General features: G+C 72.4%; 3 protein-coding genes across 3 annotated transcripts in view; 2 read left to right on the top strand and 1 right to left on the bottom strand.

Annotated features, from left to right (window-relative positions):
- H696_02682 (hypothetical protein) overlaps positions 1-2,643 on the top strand; it is a gene marked incomplete at both ends in the record, with an annotated part of 5,104 nt that extends 2,461 nt beyond the window's left edge. Inside the window, 6 exons of the mRNA XM_009496596.1 lie at positions 67-330; positions 383-727; positions 806-931; positions 1,177-1,295; positions 1,496-1,895; positions 2,242-2,643. Coding sequence (XP_009494871.1) covers positions 67-330; positions 383-727; positions 806-931; positions 1,177-1,295; positions 1,496-1,895; positions 2,242-2,643 — 1,656 coding nt within the window. The remainder of the gene's footprint in view (positions 1-66; positions 331-382; positions 728-805; positions 932-1,176; positions 1,296-1,495; positions 1,896-2,241) is intronic.
- A 600-nt stretch (positions 2,644-3,243) lies between these two features.
- On the top strand, positions 3,244-5,113 carry H696_02681 (hypothetical protein; the record flags this gene model as incomplete). Its single annotated transcript, XM_009496595.1, has 2 exons — positions 3,244-3,810; positions 4,216-5,113. The coding sequence occupies 2 exons, from the start codon at positions 3,244-3,246 to the stop codon at positions 4,954-4,956; spliced, it is 1,308 nt and encodes a 435-aa protein (XP_009494870.1). The 3' UTR covers positions 4,957-5,113.
- A 228-nt stretch (positions 5,114-5,341) lies between these two features.
- On the bottom strand, positions 5,342-10,675 carry H696_02680 (hypothetical protein; the record flags this gene model as incomplete). Its single annotated transcript, XM_009496594.1, has 3 exons — positions 5,342-9,091; positions 9,212-9,576; positions 9,760-10,675. 3 exons carry the CDS (start codon positions 10,673-10,675, stop codon positions 5,519-5,521), a joined length of 4,854 nt encoding a protein of 1,617 aa, XP_009494869.1. The 3' UTR covers positions 5,342-5,518.
- Between the last annotated feature and the right edge of the window lie 370 nt (positions 10,676-11,045).

Here is an 11,045-nt window from a genome sequence, read left to right as displayed (position 1 = left end):
CCCCGCCCCTCCTCGCCCCCCGGCTGGCTGGCCCTCCGGCATGTGGGCCTCTCCAACACCGGGCAGTCCCCGGATGCCGAGTGGGATCTGACGATCGTCATTCGCGAGCGCGTGTGCGGGCATCTGTACGCCAGCCCGCACCGGCCCGATGAGCACGCCATCCGCGGGGCCATCTATGTGCGGTTCTCGCCGGGCTCGCAGTCACGGCCGGCCGGGCTGGCCGCCCCCCGGCCGCCCCCCTGCGAGGTGACCCTCATCCTGCGGAATGTGGCCTACCTGCGGGACGCCCTCTACTCGCGGTGCGTGACGGCCGCCGATGAGGGGACACGTGTGCTCTTCCGATCTCGGGGCCATCTATGTGCGGTTCTCGCCGGGCTCGCAGTCACGGCCGGCCGGGCTGGCCGCCCCCCGGCCGCCCCCCTGCGAGGTGACCCTCATCCTGCGGAATGTGGCCTACCTGCGGGACGCCCTCTACTCGCGGTGCGTGACGGCCGCCGATGAGGGGACCAGTGCCGCCGGCGGGGGCGACTCCCGCCCAGGCGCCGGCGCCGGCGCCGGGGCCGCCTCGCGCACCATTGTCTTCAGTGTCAGCGGCGATGCCGGGTCAGGCACGGCCCTGGCCGAGGAGGACACCACCCGCGACGACTGGACTCGGCTGTCGCACTACCACGTCCAGCTGCCAGCTCAGCTGCCGGCCCTGCCGATCCTGGGCTTCTACCAGATGAGCGTGCGTGGCCGGGCCGAGCCGGGCTTCCCCCCGGTCTGCTCTCCTCTCTCTTTCTGCACACACCCCCTCTTGCCGCAGATCGGAAGAGCACACGTGGCCGAGGAGGACACCACCCGCGACGACTGGACTCGGCTGTCGCACTACCACGTCCAGCTGCCAGCTCAGCTGCCGGCCCTGCCGATCCTGGGCTTCTACCAGATGAGCGTGCGTGGCCGGGCCGAGCCGGGCTTCCCCCCGGTCTGCTCTCCTCTCTCTTTCTGCACACACCCCCTCTTGCCGCTCCCTCGGCACATGCGTGTGCCCATAGTTGCAGTCATGAATGCGGGGCTTCCCCCCTCCCCCGGCTTTGGGCTTCTTTTTTTTTTTTTTTTGACAGGCCCCCTTCCCTCCCACCCCGACCGACCGACCGACCGCGGCGGGGCCAACGCGACGTCGCATGCGCTCTGCAGCGGGCTGGGCCCACCGCCGTCCGGTTCATGGCGCAAATCAAGTTCAACAGCAAGGCCCTGCAGGGCCTGTCTGGCGCCCGGCTCCACAGCTGCCGGGTGCTCATCCCGGTCATCGGCAAGTACGAACGGCCCCTCTGCTTTGCTCCGCCTCCCTCGCCCTCCCCGGTGCTCTTTTTCCGTCCCTCTCTCTCTCTCTCTCGCGTGCCCTCGGACAGGCATCTACGCCCTGCGCCAGGGCCCGGGGTCCTGCTGCCAGATCGCCGCTCACGCTGGGTGCCCCCTTCCCGCCCCCCCCCCCCGCCGCCGCGACCGTGTCCAGCACCCCCATCGCCCGGGTCGACTGCATTCCCTCCCACGGGTCGGTGGTGCTGTCGCCGGCTCCGGGCGGTGCCTCCATGCTGGTGTGGAACCTCACGCATCCCTTCCCCCTGGAGCCGGGGGTGTCGGGTCGGCCCCAGGCCGGCGAAGCCGCCCTCCAGGGCTCCATCCACTTTGCCCCGAGCCTGAGTCTCCTGTCGCGGTCGGCGCCGGATGGCGCGGCCCCGGTGGCCTCGGCCATGGCCACGGCCGAGCCCGGGTCCGACAGTGCCCCCGCCTTCGGGCTCGGGGATTTCTTCATCGTCCGCTTTGTTGTCGCCTCGGCCGCCATGAGCCGGGTCGAGCTGGGCGAAGCCAGCGTCCGGCCGCTGGCCCCCGGTGCCCCGGCCATGAAGACACGCGTGCGTTGGCCGTGGGATTTCCACCGGTCTGCCTCTCTGTCCTTGTCTGTCCTTGTCTGTCCTTGTCTGTCCTTGTCTGTCCTTCTCTGTCCTTGTCTGTCCTTGTCTGTCCTTCTCTGTCCTTCTCTGTCCTTCTCTGTCCTTCTCTGTCCTTCTCTGTCCTTCTCTGTCCTTCTCTGCCTCCCCCTCTCTCTGTCCTTCTCTGCCCTTCTCTGCCCTTCTCTGCCTCCCCCTCTCTCTGCCTCCCCCTCTCTCTGCCTCCCCCTCTCTCTGCCTCCCCCTCTCTCTGCCCCCCACACGACACTCATGCTGGACATTCCCCCCACACTCCCCCCGACACATGCAGATCCTCTTCAGTCGCGAGGTTGTGTCCGATGACAACGAGGATGCCGCGCTGGATGGCGATGTGCAGCCGGTCCTCAACCCCGAGGCGCAGCCGGTCCAGCGGGCGGAGTTCCGCGTGTGGAATTCCGTGGAGCCGCTTCAGCCCAGCGGGGCCACCGGCATCACGCCGCACCTGCTGCCCTCCATGCGTGCGCTGCTGCTGGAGAATACCAAGGAGGCGGTGGCCGGTGCGGCTGGTGCCGGCGGCCGGGCTCCGGCCCCAGGCTCGGGCCCCAGTCCGTCGGCCGACAACCCGGTCGCCGTGCCCGCGGGCTTGCCAGGGCCTGCCGCCAGCACCGAAGCCTCGGAGGATGAGTCCTGGGACGACGCCGGAGCCGAGTGGCCCGGCGTGGCGCAGGACTAGGGCCGCCAGGCGGCCGCCGCCGCCCGCAAAGCCACCGACGGCCCGTGCACGTGAATAGACGACAAGCCAGCATGCGGATTCTGGAGCTCGGGGTGGGTGTGTATGATCACAAGACCGGACCCATGCTGCCCAGGTCCCGCCGCACGCCGCCCTGGCGCGGATCGCCGGCCTGCCTGCGGGCGGGTCGCCCTTTTCCCGGGCGCGCTGTTGTCCGGCCTATTTGCCCGGGGCGGGGGCCCGCATCGCACGGGCTCGCCCAGGCTGACCCGGGGCCCGGGGGGGGGGGGGGGGGGGGGCAAAGAGGGCCAGAAGGAGCTTGAGGGAGGCCCGCACGCCCGGATTGCGGCGGTGGACAGAGGCGGCGCGGGGCGATCTGCGCCATGGGCCGGAAGATCGCGCGTCGCCCGGGTAAGCATATGTCGGCCGGTGGCGGGCTGGCGGCCTCAAGAGATCGGATGCCGGAGGGGCTGCCCCACCCGGGCGGCTGCTGCATCCCTGCTCCCTACTGCCCCGTCCCTTCATACATTTCCCCATTCCCCCCCCCCTCCCTTCTTCTTTTGCCTTCCCCTTCTGTCGGGCCCCTGCCGCTGCTTTTTTGACATGACCTCTCCCAAGCCCGAGGACATTATCGAGGATACCATCATCTCGCCCGGGGCTATGGCCGCCGGCGTGTCGGCCATGTCCATCTCCGAGGAGAAGGCCGCCGCCGCCGCCGCCGCCGCCAAGCCGGCCTCCGAGTCCAAGCCCGCCAAGGAGGAGGACCAGCAGCCGGCGGCGGCGGCGGAGGAGGAGGAGGAGGAGGACATCCTCAAGGCCTTTGAGAAGGTGCGCCGGAGCGTGCCGCTGCTGATGACCGAGGAGGACCTCTCCTCCATCGGCCAGACGGCCGGCAAGGCGGATGAGGCCTTCTCTGGCGGCTCGACCAACAGCCATCTGAGCTCGACCGAGGGGAACACCGCGCTGGATGCCCTGCAGGCCCTGCTGTATGAGGGCACGCCGGAGGAGGTGGCCAACAACTTCAAGGACCGCGGCAATGAGGCCTTCCGTGCCGGCTCGGCCAAGTATGCCACCGCGCTGGAGTTCTACACCAAGGCCCTGGAGACCGAGGGCGTCCCGGCCGCGGTGGCGTCCATCTGCCTGACCAACCGTGCGGCCGTGCATCTGGAGGTGCGTTTGGGAATGTGTGACTGTTTCGTGTGTGTGCATGTGTGTGTGTGTGTGTGTGCATGTGTGTGCATGTACGTGCATGTGTGTGCATGTACGCATGTACGCATGTACGCATGTATGCATGTATGCATATGTGTCCGCCTACACATGCTGTGTCCGCCTACACATGCTGTGTCCGCCTACACATGCTGTGTTCGCTCATACATGCTGCGTCCTCGTGCGCAGGCGCACATGCAAGCGTGTATACGGGCCAGGCATATTCCTCGAGTCCCGATGCGCATCCAGCCCCCTGTCGCTCTTCCCTTTTGCCGCGGACATCCCTGCCTGCACGCGCAGCCCCGCTCTTCCTCACCCCGACACACTCCCGCCCGCCCGCCCGCCCCAATGCACATGCCCATGCCGCAGATGACCAACTACGGCCGCGCCAAGAAGGACTGCCTGGAGGCCCTGCGCCATGACCCTTCCAATGTCCGGGCGTACTTCCGCCTGGCGCGGGCGCACAACCGTCTCAACCAGTTCACCGAGGCGCTGGAGTACTGCGAGCTCGGCCTCAAGGTGGACCCCAAGAACATGGCCCTGCTGGGCGAGCGCCGCAGCATCTCCGATGCCCGGGCCAAGCACGAGGCGGCCACGGCCGCCCGGGCCGAGGAGCAGCGCAAGGCCGACGAGGCGGACGCCCCGCTGAAGAAGGCCTTCGCCGCGCGCAAGCTCTGGGTCGAGGACATGGCCAATGTCGAGCTGCCGGTGCCGCCGGGGGTCACCCTGCCGCCGGTGTACCTGGACAAGCGCGGGCGCCTGCACTGGCCGGTGCTGCTGGTGTACCCGGAGTACATGGTCACCGAGCTGATTCAGGACTTCTGCGAGGATGACCTGCTGTCGGACCAGCTGGCGGTGGTCCTCGGCGAGCGGGCCCCCTGGGACGAGCGCGGCGACTACACCCTGAAGAATGCCTGTGTGTCGTACGAGTCCACCCGCGACAGCACCGACGGCACGGCCAAGCTCATCGATGTGCCCCTGCGCCAGCGCCTGGGCGCCACCCTGGCCCAGCCGACCTACTGCATCATCAACCGCGTGCCGGCCCTGCTGATCACGGCCAAGGGGTCCGACTTCCACAAGGACTTCCTCAGCCGCTACGGCCGCAAGTGATGTGCCGCATTTGATGGAGGTGCATCCCCCGTCCCGCATGCGCGAGTGCATGTGTCCCGGCATCCTGCTGTCCCCGCTCCCTCCCCCGGGAGGGGAGCGCTCCTCCTGACGCCCCGGTGTTCTTGTGGTGTCCATGCAAAATAGAGCTGCCTCTGTCATTGGTGGGGCTGCTGTTCCGGGGCGGGGGGCGGGGGGGGGGGGGTCTTCTTCTGCCTTGCCATCCCCATCGCCGTGTGTGTGTGTGTGTGTGTGCGTGTGCGCGTGCGCGCAGAGGGGAGAAGAGAAAGAGAATCGGAGGCTGGTCACACCCCAATGTACATATGCGCATGCTTGCGCGTAGAGACACAGAGATGGCAGGCGCACCGGCCGGGGGAGGACACGCGCGTGTGTTTGAACATTGTTTATTGGCTTGATATGTGTATATGCTCTGGGGGAGGGGGCCCGGAACGACCAGGGAGGCGGGAGATGGACGCCGTACCCCCGGCTGCTCGACGGGCTGGTGGGTGTGCTTGGTTTCTCGCGCCACCCCCTCCCCCAGGGGAGGGGGCGGAGAAAGACCCCATCAGTAGTACCCCGCTCGCGAGGAGGGCGCAGGTGCAGCCGCCAGCGAGGGAGAGGGAGATGAGGGGGCCGCCATGCCCATCGACAGGCGATGGTGGTGGTGGTGGTGGTGGTGGGGGTGGTGATGGGGATGGTGATGCCCAGGCCCGGGGACGGTCCCGGTCACCGCGTGCCGATGGCACGGAACCACAGGGTCGAGCCCCGGCGCCCGGTCCAGGTACGGATGCCCGGCGCCCGGGGGGGAGTAGTGCTGCTGCTGGTGCTGCTGCTGGTGCTGCTGCTGGTGCTGCTGCTGGTGCTGCTGCTGAGACTGATGTTGCTGATGTTGCTGCTGATGTTGCTGCTGATGTTGCTGATGTTGCTGCTGCTGCTGCTGCTGCTGCTGCTGTTGCTGAGACCCGGCCCCTGCTGGTGGCTGGAAATGCGGGTGATGCCCGGGGCCCTGCGCCGGGAAAGCATGCTGAGGCGGCAGGTGCGCAGCGCTGGCCCGGCTGACCGAGCCTGCCAGCTCGGCGGTGGATGACCCACTCGCCAAGGCGGGGGGGGGGAAGGCCGCGCCCGGGTCATGGAAGTGCCCCGGATGGGGAGGCGGCTGCCCCGCCGGCGGGTGGTACAGCTGGATCTGCCGCGGCGAGGACGGCGGCGGGGGCGCCCCCGCTGCCGCCGCCGCCGCCGCCGCCGGGGGATACCCACCACCGGCGGCCACCGCCTGATAGGCGGCCCCCTCGCCGGGGCCCGGGAATGCCGGCCGCTGCAGCGGGTAGTATGGCTGCTGGAAGTGATAGTGCTGGGGGGCCGGGCCCGATGGCGCCGGAGGTCCCCCGGCCGGCACCGCCTGCTGGTCATACACGAAGCCCGGCTCGGAGGGCAGCGGCAGCGGGACATCGGACCCCGGGGGCTGCTCGCCGGCCCCCCCGGCGGGAGCACCGGCCCCCGGCGGGAAGAGCGTCGGGCAGATGGCCTCCACGGTGCCCTGCTCGGAAACCTGAAGCAGCTCCGTGTCGACCGCGGCCGTGGCATGGAGCTCGGCCAGCGGGAGCCCCAGGTCCTGGGCCACCAGCTGCGCGGCCGTGTCCAGCTCCTGGCTCTCGAAGTGCGTCTCGGTCGGGCCGGCCAGCTCCACCTGGAGCAGGGTCGCCTCGGCGGGGTCGGCGCCGGCCGCCGCCACCGCCGTCGGGCCGGACCCACTGCCGGCCGCGGCCACGGCCCCGGCATCGAGCGGCATTCCGCCCGGGCCAGCCGTGGCCAGCTGCGGCTGCGGCGGCGAGTACTGCTGCTGCTGCTGCTGCTGCTGCTGCTGCTGCTCCGGCGTCGGCAGGTGATCCGGCGAGCTGCTGGTCGCCGGCTCGGTCGTGAACGGCGAGCTCCCGGCCCCCGGCGGCGAGGGGACCACATCAAGCGGCACGGTCGTCGTCGTCGTCGTCGTCGTCACCGCCGCCGAGGCGGGCTGCTCCATGATGGTGGCCGCGGCGGCCACCAGGGCTGGCGGCGGCCCGGCGCCCGCGACCGCCGCCGCGGTGGCAGTGGCCGCCGCGGACGGCGCCCGCGCCCCCGACCGCGCCCGGGTGGCCCCGGCCAGCGACAGGATGTACGACCGGTGCCGGCGCCGGTCGGGGTCCACCCGCAGCGGGATGTTGGAAAATTCGCCGAGGGCCCGCAGGCGGCTGCAAGCCAGCCGGGCCACATCACGGCTGGACGCCGGGCGCCGGTTGCGGATGAGCTCCGACCGTGCAAAGCGCACGGTGCCGCGCATGAGCGCCGCGCGGCTCAGCTGCACCCGGCCCTTGGCCCGGGCTATCCCCGGGCCCGGAGGACCGGCGGCCGACGTGGCCGGCCGGCCAGCCGGGACATAGCCGCCATGGGCGACCGCGGCGCGGGGCTGCGCCGGCCCCGGCGGCGGATGGTACGGATGCTGCTGGTAGGCCGCGCGCGGCAGCGGGCCAGGCTGGAAGGCCGGACCCATTGGGGCCGAGTGGTACAGGAACTCCCCGGCAAAGGGGGCCGCCGCCGGGGGATAGCCGGCACGCGGCCGGCCCACCGCGGCCAGGGCCTCGCCGCTGGGACTGGACGCCGGGAACCGGTAGTGCGGCATGGGGTGCGGCTGCCGCTGTTGCGGCTGCTGCTGCTGCTGCTGCTGCTGCTGCTGCTGATGGTGATGGAAGTGCGGATGGACATGGGGAGGGGGGTGGTGCGGGACCGGCGGCCGCACGCCCGGGCAGTGACAAAGGGAGCCGCCACCGGCACTCGTACTGCCGCCGCCGCCGCCGCCGCCGCCGCCGCCGCCGCAGCCGGGATGCTGGCAGGGCGAGCCCCCGGCATAGTCCGACTCGCTGCTGCTGCTGCCGCCGGTCAGGGCACCGGTCGACGAGGCCGCCGCCTCGACCGCCGCCTCCGAGGCCGATTGCGACGCCAGGGCCGAGTTGACCGCCTGGGCCGAGGCATACTCCAGCGGCCCCGGGGCCAGGGGGGGAGCCGCGCCGGCCGCCTCCGGGCCGCCATGGTGCTGCAGGTGCCCGTACCGCGCCAGGGCGCTGGTGGCCGCGGCCTCCGACGCCGAGGAGGAAATCTCCTCCGCCGTGAGGGTCGACTGGCGGAAGTAGGACCCCGGCCCGGGGCCCGGATCCACCACCAGCCCCTCGCCGGAGCCGCCGGGGGGCGCGGTCGAGAAGAAGGCGCTCACGGCCGAAAGGTCCCCGGCGGCCGAGGGCCCGGCACCCGGTCCGGCATACACACCGTACCCCGGGTGCTCGGGGCCGGCGGGGGCGGGGGCGGTCGCCGCCGGCGGGGGCGGGGGCGGCCCCGCGGCCGGCAGATGCGGCCCCGGGAAGCCGCCGCCGGGACCCGAGCCGCCGCCGCCGGCGCCGCCACCGCCGGCGCCGACCGCCGGCCCTGGCCCCGGCGCCGGGTACGCAATGTACTCCACCGGCCCGGTCGCAGGGCCCGGGGCGTAGCCGGCCCCGCAGGCGCAGCACGCGGCGGGCGTCGCCTCGGCCACCGGGCCCGCAACGGCAGCCGGGCCGCCGGCCCGCAGGTCGGCGAACATGCGCCCGACGCTGGTGGTGTCGCCGGAATCCAGGCAATGCCGGGCCTTGGCCGCGGACTTGTCCCGAAGGATGGGCGGGATGCACCCGCCGCGGGAGCACTGCGAATAGCCGACCACCGTGGGCTCGTAGCAGCCGGGCCCGGCGGCGATGGTCGGGGCCGAGGCTGGCTCCGGCTCCGGCTCCGGGGCCGAGGCCGCGGCCGCGGCCGGGACCTGCTCCGGCGAGGGGGGATCCCCCCCGCTGGCGGTGGCCCCGGAGCCGGCCTCGTCCGATGCGGCGGCCTCCGGCTCGCTGCCGCTGGCCGCCGGCGTCTCGCCGTGGTACTTGAAGTCGGGGTTCTCCTTCCAGAAGGCCACGCGAATGTTTTCGGCCTTCTGAACGAAGACCGCGCGCTCCTCCTTCGACAGGGACCGCCACTTTTCCCCCACGCGCAGGCTGATCTCGACGGCCGTCAGCCCGGGGGTCTCCTCCAGGATGGTCGGCCGGATGAGGCGATTGAAGAGGAGGAAGGAGTTGATCGGGCGCTTAGGCTGCGTGGCAAAAGCCCGCAACAGGGGGGCACATGTGAGTGGCGTGGCGGAGAGCAAAGGGGGAGGGGGGAGGGCAAGCGCGGCAGCGGAGCCCGGCAAGGCGACCGGAGCAGGACGTACGCGTGAGGGCTTGGTGGGCTTGGCCTCGGCGGCGGCGGTGGCGGCCCCGGCCGCGGCGGGCGCCCGGTCCTTGGATGATTTCTTCTTCGAGCAACGGGCAGGCGCCACGGCGGGAGGGCCGGCCGGGCTGGCAGCGCCGGGGGGGGCCCCCGGACCGGCGGCCCCGGCCGTCGACTGTGACTCGGCCAGGGCCCGATCCCGGTCGGCGATGCGCTGTGCACGGTCCACGAACACCTGGCGCTCGGCGTCCGGCAGGCTGCGCCACCGGGCCCCGATCAATCGGCTCATCTCGCCGATGGGGATCTTCAGGCCATTGTGCTGCGCGCGGATCTTCGGGCGCTCCTGGCGGCTGAACAGCTGGAAGGCTACGGCGGCAGGATGCGCCGCGGGAGAGCGAAGGCGAGGGGAGCGAAGGCGAGGGCGGCCATGTACGCGGTCAGCGACGCCCGAGAGCGAGCAGGAGGGGGGGAGAGGGGGGAGGGGGGGGGAGCCAGCACATGAGAGGCTGCTCTTCTGCCCCGGGGCGGGGCGGAGGGGGGATGGCGCACCGGTGAGAGGCTTGCCGGTGGGAGTCCGGCGGGTGGTGTCAGCCGCCGGGGCGGAGGCCGGGGCCGGGGCCGGGTCCGGGTCCGAAGCCGAGGGGGCCGCCGGGTCCGGGGCCGGGGCCGGGGCCGTTGGCTCGGGCCCATCCCCGGCGCCGGGTGCGACGGGCTCCGGCTGGGGGGCGGCATCGGGCCGGGGGTCGGGGCCTGGCACGGGCGCGCCGCCGGCCTCGGCCTCCGGCAGGGGGATCGTCGGCTCGGCCGGGGCCCAGGAGATGGCGCCGGGGCTGGAGGTCTCCAGGACGCTCGGCAGCCCCGGGCCAAAGGCCGACGGGGCAACACCGGCCTGGGCATCGACCGCCAGGCCGGGCAGCGGAATGCTCGGGTCACCGACGGCCGCCGGGGCGGCGGCCACCGGCAGCAGCTGGTCCAGCGCCGGGAAGGCCCCATCGGCCGAGGCCCCAGCCGGCAGGTGGTGTAGCGGGTGGTGCATCAGCAGGCCGAGGTCCGGCTGGGACCCGGGCATGGGCCCGGCCGTGGATGCGGCCGGCGCCAAGGGCTCCCCCGGCCGAAGGGACCCCATGGCGCCGGACCCGGGGGCGCTCGGGCCGAACTCCGGGAAGTCCAACTGCGACAGGGAGTCCGACAGGGGAGCCGGGCCCGGGGCGCCGGGGTCGATGGCCGGCCCCGGGCCAGGGCCCGCCGCGGCACCGACCGGGGTGGGCCCGAAGCGCGATCCGCCATCCGGCCCCAGCCAAAGGGCATCCGAGGGGGCCGGCCCGGGCGGGGTGGCCGGCACCAGCAGCGCCGGCAGGGAGCTCGGCTCGCGGGCTCCGGCCGGGGGAGTGGGCTCTGGCGGGAAGAGCCCCGGGGTGAAGTACCCCGGCGAGGGGGCGGTCATGCTGTCGGTGGTGAAGCTCATGCGCGCGGGCAGGAGAGGGGAAGGGGGCGGGGACGCGACAGCCGGGAGCAGGCACAAGATGTATGCCAGCAGAGAGGGGGGAGGGGCAAAGAGAGAGAGAGAGAGAGAGACGGAGAGGGGGGGGGGGAGGCCACGGGGCGCTCAGGCGAGTGGCCGGCTTGCTGTGTCGGCGGTTGTCGGGGTGCCGGCGTGCGGTCCGGGCCAGGACTCGGAAGAGGAAGTGAGAGGGGGAGCGGCGGCACAGCGGTCGTCACTCATATACATGTACGGGCCGGCAGGGGGATGCCTGTGCAGGGCGGGGGGAAGCGGGGAGCAGGGTTAGACCAGCCGGGGGTGAGGAGAGCGCAGGCGGGGAGGATGCATGGGGAGG

The sequence above is a fragment of the Fonticula alba genome (genome assembly GCF_000388065.1).
Source record: "Fonticula alba strain ATCC 38817 unplaced genomic scaffold supercont2.4, whole genome shotgun sequence".
NCBI lineage: Eukaryota > Rotosphaerida > Fonticulaceae > Fonticula > Fonticula alba.
This window is presented reverse-complemented; position numbering and strand designations above follow the sequence as displayed.